Genomic DNA, 7,807 nt, shown 5'->3' on the forward strand with positions numbered 1-7,807 from the left:
TATTATCTGTCATGTTAGATAATATGTTTAAAAAAACCAAACAACAAAAACTAGACACAGTCACTGTAGTTCACCACATTAAAATTGCTTCTTGAGTGCAGATTTTTAAATAAAAAAATCTGACAGCCTCTTAAAGCGTTTGGAGCAGGTGCTATATTTTGAAAATAAGACAGGATATAGTGCTCAATTTCCACTTTAGCAGTCTTGACATCGGGGACAAAAGCAACTGTGCGCTCCGAGATACCCGCACATCCAACAGCCGGCACTGTAGATAATTGGCTGTGAGGAAAGGACAGAGTGCACCCACAGGAGCAACAGTTTTTTTGTTTTGTTTGTTTCTGTTTTTATTTATTTTTTTAAATTAAAATTATTAAGAAACAAATCTGATTTATCTCCAGCCTGCGTCTCTCGATCACACACCTGTTCTGATGAGAGGGAGGAAAATGGAGATTTGGGAAAAGTCCCTTCATTCATCCACAGGTCTTCGCGCAGGTTTAACTCCTCGTTAAAGTGGAGCGCACCGTTGGCTGGACTTGTTCGCGGTCTTTGTGCGTGCAATGAAAAGAGCCTACGATGATCCTGGCTGTGAATTAACTATGGGCGCGCACATCGTGGAGTCCAACTCCAGCGGCAACTTGACGCCTGCGGTGTCCGAGGCTGGGACCGTCCTCCCGGGATACCTGGTGGTGATCTTATCGGTCCTCATGGGGACTCTGGTGGTCGCCGTGGTAGCGGGGAACGCGCTGGTCATCATGGCTTTTATTGTGGATAAAACCCTGAGAAATCAAAGCAACTACTTCTTTCTCAACCTTGCCATATCGGATTTTCTCGTGGGTGAGTTGATGCCTTCCTTTTTCTTTCTTTTTTTTTATTGTCTCCTTCGCAAATTTCACCCTAATTCGGCGCCTTCAAATCTTTTGTTCCTGCCTATGAATAAAATGCCTTTTGCGCACGCCCCAAACACATTGCCATTTTTCTACAATGTAATTACTGAGTCACTACTGATGAGCTGCGAGTTGCTGGTGACCTCACCGTCCTTTAAGCTTCATTCATCACCATGGACTTATTGTGCGTAATTGTAGCATCCCTCTGTTTTATGTCTGCAAGGCACTCACACCCCTCTCATAGTGCTGCTCTTATCTGCAGTACAAGGTAAATTATACCTTTCCTTTCTCTTTAATGAATATCAGACTGCTCCTGTTCCCAAAATGTCTTTCACTGCAGGGGTTTGGGTTGGTAACATGCAGCAGCTAATAATTTCTTTGTCACATGTAATAGGTCTCACATCCAGGCTGCATGGAGGGTCTGGAGAGGTGTGAGTGGTCAGGGTTGGGGGGGAGTGGGTTAAATCACCATGCAGAGTGTAAATGTATGGTTCTGTGTGTGTTCCAGGTGCCTTCTGCATCCCGGTGTACATCCCGTACAACCTGACAGGCAGGTGGATGCTGGGGAAGGGTCTCTGCAAAGTGTGGCTGGTCATGGACTACCTGCTCTGCACCGCCTCAGTCTTCAACATTGTCCTCATTAGTTATGACCGCTTCCTGTCAGTCACAAGAGCAGTAAGTACAGGACTGTGGAGGTGCTCATTACCACACAGGAACACATATGTAATCCACACACTATACCGCAGCCACCTCCAAAAATGTGTCACTCCGGGGAGCAGTTTGTGCTGCACTGAGAAGCCATTTACATTCACAGCTTCTCGTCCCTCACGAGGGTGTGTGCCTTTAATCTCTCATTTTTGTCCAGTCAGTTTAAAGCTTGAACAGTCTGTTTAGTTTAATAAGTAAATATTATCAATGCAAACATTAGCATTGGACTCTGCAGTCCAAATATGGACAAATATGCATCAGCAAAAAAGGGCACTCCACTTATTTTATCCAGGAAATTTGGTTTGCCTGTCATTGCGCAGTGCTGCTCAGCTATGTTCTCTTCTGTGCATCCTGAGGGAGCCCATAGAAAGTATTCACAATGGAATTATTTCCCATCATATTGCTTTAATTAGGCTTTTTGGCTTTTTTTTGGCAAAAGTTCACAAAAAGACTCTTTCATGTCGAAGTGAAAACCGATTTTAACAAAGTAATGTCAATTCATTTCAAACATAACACGTAACAATAAGTTAATGCATCAGTATTCAACCCCTTTAAAGAGACTCAGTTACACAAATAGTGAAATGGAGATCATCAGAGTGCAGTGAATGAATAAAGACACCTCCATCTGGAAGGTCCAGTCAATGGTGAGTCAGTCCTCTGGGGGTCAGTCAGGTAATGGATACAAGAACACTTCCAAGGCTCTGAATATCGATTGGAGTAGAGGTCAATCCATCTTTATGAAATGGAAGGATTTTACGTTTCGTATTTTTAGTTAACTGACATTGCTGTATAGAAATCTGTTTTCACTTTGACATGAAAAATTCTTTGTTTTTTTAATTCTTGTAAAGAAACATCCATGACACTGACCTTGGTTCAATGCTGAGAGGCAATAAAAGGTGAAAACTTTTTATCAGCACTGTATATAACCCCTGTGACACTGTGTAAATGTCATCTGTTTTGGGACTGAGGATGTCTTTTTCTCAGTCTTTTAAGGCAAGTTGGGTTCGGAGGAAGTGTGTGTTGTGGAAGCAGCATATATGCCAGTTTATACGGCATGTCAGTAATTGTATATTATCTTTAATCATCCCCAATTATCCCCAATTTCCCCGGACGTAAGCATAAAATCATACGAATTATATAAAAAATCATCAACATATGTGTGGTAAAGATTCTGTCAGGTCTGAGTCAATGTCCACTGTAGCCAACAGAGGATTTTGTGGTGCTATATAGTTGCACATTTTTCAGGGCATTGGCTTTGGGAAAGACAAACATTGTCATCTGCGACTGATTCCCCCTTTGATGTATATTTATCTGCTGCAGTTTGCTTTACCTTTGAATCACACACAACGGATACTGCCACCTTGATGTCTGACAGACTGTGCAGTGTGCACATTCTTTGTTTTTCTGCCAGTAAAATCTCTTTTTTTCACAATACATTTTGTTGCCATTTTTTTGTTTGATATGGATGTTATATGGATTTTACAGCTGTTTTCATCAGATGATACATGTGGACATCCAAAGGTGTTAACCAAAGCAGAGTGGGATTTAAAAACACACAAAAAAGTCTGCTGAGCTACATTATGGAGCACTTTCTGGAACTTGACTTATATTAGAGACTAAAATTCAGAATATTACTCCTTACTCTGCTTTAATTTGGTGGTTGTTTTAAAATCTGTCTCATTTTTTTTCAAAGTGGGCTTTAATCAGAGCCAATTTTACCTACATAAAGTTATTATTAGTCATCAAAAACAAAAAGCTCTTTCAGGCAAGTTTGTTTGCCCTTCATAGGCATAAACTGTAATATTTTTATGTGAATACTTTTTATGGTCTTGTAGCCTGTGTTATTTTAATTTACTAAAGCTGCCACACACACACACACACACACACACACATATTTAGTTGTCAATTGCAGTGTACGGCAATAGCTAGTGTTGTAATCTTAAATCTTTAAAAAGGGGTGAAAATTTTTTAAGCAGGTTGTCCTTGTCTTGATATCAACAGCATTTTTGCTCAGTCTTGTCTTTGTCAAAGTGAAAATGCCCTTTGCTTCTGGAAGCAACAACCACAGAGCAGCAAGTGCAGTGATTTAACCATTTTAATGACAGTTAAAATGTTCCAAAACAATCCTCCTGTAACTGTTTTGCTGGGGCACCACAGCTGCATCCTGGGCTGAGCACTGCCCAAGATGATTGACTGTGATGGGTTTAAAGAAATACAAACATGCCAGAGCGTTTTTCCTCCTATAGCAGAATGATAATGAGGTGTAGTCAGAACTTTCTCCAGTACTCACAGTGAGCTGTGGGGATAGGTCTGGCTATGTGAGACTATAGATAAAGAGAACTCACCTTTTTTTTCCCCAAACTGGTCAAGAACACAGCTGTAAGGACATCACTCAACTGCCTGTGCATTCTCTGATATATGCGTTAATATCATTATTGAGATTAAATGTAAACCTTTCTGCTTCAAATGCAACCAACAACTTGACTCAATTCTAAGTAAGCTTTTTTGTCACTGTTAAAAGTTGTCACCTCTCTCCATCCCCCTTTACAAACACTTCAGCAAAGTGGATGCACAGGACAGGAGAAGAAGCCTATCAGAGGTTTATGTCTGCGAGGACATGTAATTAAATCTGAAATATTATTTTGCTTCCTAAACTATAAAGAATTAATCTGCAAAACATCCCTAAAATAGAAAACCCACAGCAGTATGTAAATTCTTCAAAGCAACGCCTGCTGAGACAGCTGGACCACAAACTTATCTTGGCATTTAGAAATGGAAACTCTTGAGAAATGTCTTCATCCCTCATCCAAAGAGAATATTCTCTGTTAGGGTTGAATGGTTTGGGGAAAATATTTAATTGCTGTTTTTCTGACAGATAGGAATTGATTTGCCACACAAGAATTTGAAAAAACCACTGATACAACAGTTTAAACCCGGTTCTGCATAGCAAATACACTAATTGGCAGCTTTTGCATTGTTATAAGTTGCGATTTTAGTTTGAATTAAATGTATTTTTTTAGACTTTTTAGTTACACATACAAGCTATGTATGTCTAGTATGTGTTGTATATTCCCAAAGTGTGTCACACAATGTCAGACTTGCACTGATGTGGTTTGGTTGAAGTGTTAGTAAACTCCAATCTAGGTCATGACTTGGTTTCCATTTAGGTGGTCTTGACTACGTGACACTTGCAGCAACATTCTCATTGCTTGTAGCTACTTTTGACTAATTGTTTAATTTCAGTGGCTCAGTTTGAAATCGTGTGTATTTACTTCCTCATTTCCAACCCACAGAGAGGAGTAAATCTGTCATTTACAATAGAGAGTTTTCTGCTTTTGTAGTGACTGAGGCCAGAATCAATTATGAGCATCAAGACATGAAAGTCTGTTTCATTATTAATGGATTTTTTATTTATTTTTTTTTTAAGCTGCTCTTTCACCACAGTCACATTTGCGGCACTGCTGTCCCACCGTGACATATCCAGCTGCTGTGCAAGGAGATATTTCACGGTATGAGACAAAGAAAAAGAGAAAGAAAAAAAGCAGCAACAACAAAAGAGAGTGGTAAATAGAGGTGCCCTGCTAAATGATAGAGTTTAGACTGAAGTGAAAATGGAGCTAGCGCAAAGAGAATGAGCGACAGATGATGGCGAAGGAGGAGTGGATCAGGAGAAACCAGATGCCTCTTTTATACTCGTTTTGCATCAGAGAATGTGGCTCTCAGCCCGACATTCCCTTTTCCCTCATTGGCTTCGGTGACACGCTATAGAATCAGAGCTTCACGAGAGGGTTTTATTTACAGCATCTCTCTGCTGCTCTGAGGCGCCACAATACAATAAGGGCGTCATTTGAAGAACATACTCAGAATCCAGTGCGTTTGTCAGCCCGTCAGTATGTGAGCAGCTGTTTGAAAGCGGTGTAGCAGAGTTTCTTTGCATCGCTGTGACTCACACTTGTGCCTCTCTTTTGACACAGGTTAAATACCGAGCTCAGAGGAACATGACCCGCCAGGCTGTGTTCAAGATGGTGGCGGTGTGGGTGCTCTCCTTCCTCCTCTACGGCCCTGCCATCATTTTCTGGGAGACGATCGTCGGCCAGAGCGTCGTCCCGGCCCACGAGTGCTACGCCGAGTTTTATTTCACCTGGTACTTCCTGCTCAGCGCTTCTACCTTCGAGTTCTTCACCCCGTTCGTGTCGGTGGCCTTCTTCAACCTCAGCATCTACCTGAACATCCATCGCAGGAATAAGAGAGGTGCTGCCTGCGCCGAGGACGAACCCAAGCCACCGAAGACCACCAAGAAGCACAAAGAAGCAGGAGGCTGGTCCGTGTTTTTTGTCAAGACTCGCAAAGTGTCGTCCAGCGAGCCAACCGCTATCTCTGCTGTAATAGAGGACGACGACGTGCTGAACCCCTCTTCTAGCGGGGAGCCGAACACCAGTCAGATATTCATGCAGCGGGAGAAGCTCTCGCCAAGCAGAAAAAACTCCAGGCTGTTTCAGCACTCAGCCTCCTGCGTGGCTCCTGGCCGTAGGACACAAGGATCTCGCCTTTCCCGAGACAAAAAGATTGCCAAATCTTTGGCCATTATAGTCTGCACTTTTGGGATATGCTGGGCTCCGTACACTCTACTAATGATTATCCGTGCTGCCTGCAGCGGTGAGTGTGTGGCGAACTACTGGTACGAGATTACATTCTGGCTTCTGTGGCTGAACTCCGCCATCAACCCAATCTTGTACCCTCTGTGCCACAGCAGCTTTCGAAGGGCTTTCTCAAAGATACTGTGTCCCAAAAGACAATCGGTGCAGCCTCAGATTGAGGCTCAGTCTTGTTAGATTGCACTTCCATACTTTATGAATGCAGTAAATGTTATTGGTCAAACACTGTACAAATCCATGCAATGTTCTTCCATCTAAGAATCAAAAGTAAGAGAAAAAGTGAGGATTATTACATGTTTCACAGCAATACGAGGAATCAGCGCACTCATGAAAATATTCTTATATAGTAATATTCTTAATGACAGAGCAGACGAGAGGATAAAGTGCCAACAAGAGCCAATGTCAGGTTTTTGAAATCATTTCAAAATGTATGCTAGCCTTGACAGACAATCTGTGTGAGTAGGATAGGAAGGAATGAATCGGGTTAGGGTTTCTCACCGCCGAGGTCTTTATGTGCTGAAGACTGTGAAATGATGACATATGCAGCCAGATAGGAGCTGATTACCATAATTTAGTCTGAGATATTATACAAGAACTACAGCACACCAAGTTGTTAAATTGCGGCCTGTCAGACTGGAAGCACAGCGGGGTTTTTTTAAGGGCTGCAGTGACGGGAAAATGTTCCAACTCCCATTTAGTCGAAGCTGATGTGAAATAATGGTCTCAATGGTCTTTTAATGGTTTCAAAATCTCTCTGCACATGAAACCTTTTCACGTCTCCATTTCAAACACATGGCTGTTCATCTGAAAATGAAGCAAACTTCAAGCTTTTCATCATGCAGCAATATAATAACCAGTGTAGAGTCGTCAAAGTTCAAAGCACCAGAAAAAGAAGAGAAGCACCTGTGTTTGTTTACTGACTGCTGAGTGTACTTTTATCACAGTGATATTTTATATTGTTTTATCTATAAAGTGCACTCGGGGGGGCAGGGAGGTCAATCAGCTGTTACTGCCAACACTGAATCTGCACTTATATTTAAAAAAGATGTACTTGTTGATGTTAAAAATGTTGAGCACTATGAAATGAAAGCAGCATTTGTACAATAAGTTCTATGCCAAGCTAGATGGTTGTGTATTTATTGCAAAACAGAACTGGTTTATACCCCCTAAAAACTATTATATGACCACTTTGTATCTTGGTTATGAATGTGTGTCGGTGTAATAGCCAAAGAAAGAATAAAAAGAAGATGAACTACAGGCTTTGTTACTGTATGTTATTGGTAAAACTTTAAAAACAGGGAGTGTAGAAAGAGTAGTTTGCATATAATTTGCTTTCTTGGGCAAGAGTTAGATGAAAACGGACATGATGAGAGGACACTTATGTCTTTAAGCTGAACAGCCAGGACGTGGTTAGTCATAAAGACGGCTGCAGGCTGCCTGATTCTGCCTGAAGGTAATGAAATCTGCTTTGCAGTACCTCCAAAATTGTGTTCACACAGGGGAAGAAAACAAAGTAAATGGAAAGAATAGATTAGATTTAAATTTGCATAAGATGATGTG

At 41.4% G+C, this 7,807-nt stretch overlaps 1 protein-coding gene across 1 annotated transcript; it reads left to right on the top strand.

Moving 5' to 3' along the window:
- Window positions 1-256: 256 nt before the first annotated feature.
- On the top strand, window positions 257-7,504 carry LOC103357419 (histamine H3 receptor). The gene is made up of 3 exons (XM_008281975.1): window positions 257-834; window positions 1,393-1,559; window positions 5,567-7,504. The coding sequence occupies exons 1-3, from the start codon at window positions 558-560 to the stop codon at window positions 6,422-6,424; spliced, it is 1,302 nt and encodes a 433-aa protein (XP_008280197.1). The 5' UTR covers window positions 257-557; the 3' UTR covers window positions 6,425-7,504.
- Window positions 7,505-7,807: the final 303 nt, after the last annotated feature.

Source organism: Stegastes partitus, unplaced genomic scaffold, assembly GCF_000690725.1.
Source record: "Stegastes partitus isolate 25-593 unplaced genomic scaffold, Stegastes_partitus-1.0.2 Scaffold253, whole genome shotgun sequence".
NCBI classification, from domain to species: Eukaryota; Metazoa; Chordata; class Actinopteri; family Pomacentridae; genus Stegastes; species Stegastes partitus.

Bases quoted from the DNA above. Each gene is read 5' to 3' on its own strand.
- LOC103357419 (XM_008281975.1), top strand. From the start codon at position 558: ATGAAAAGAGCCTACGATGATCCTGGCTGTGAATTAACTATGGGCGCG. The intron at 835-1,392 runs GTGAGTTGATGC...TGTGTGTTCCAG, and splicing joins CATATCGGATTTTCTCGTGG to GTGCCTTCTGCATCCCGGTG. The intron at 1,560-5,566 runs GTAAGTACAGGA...CTTTTGACACAG, and splicing joins TCCTGTCAGTCACAAGAGCA to GTTAAATACCGAGCTCAGAG.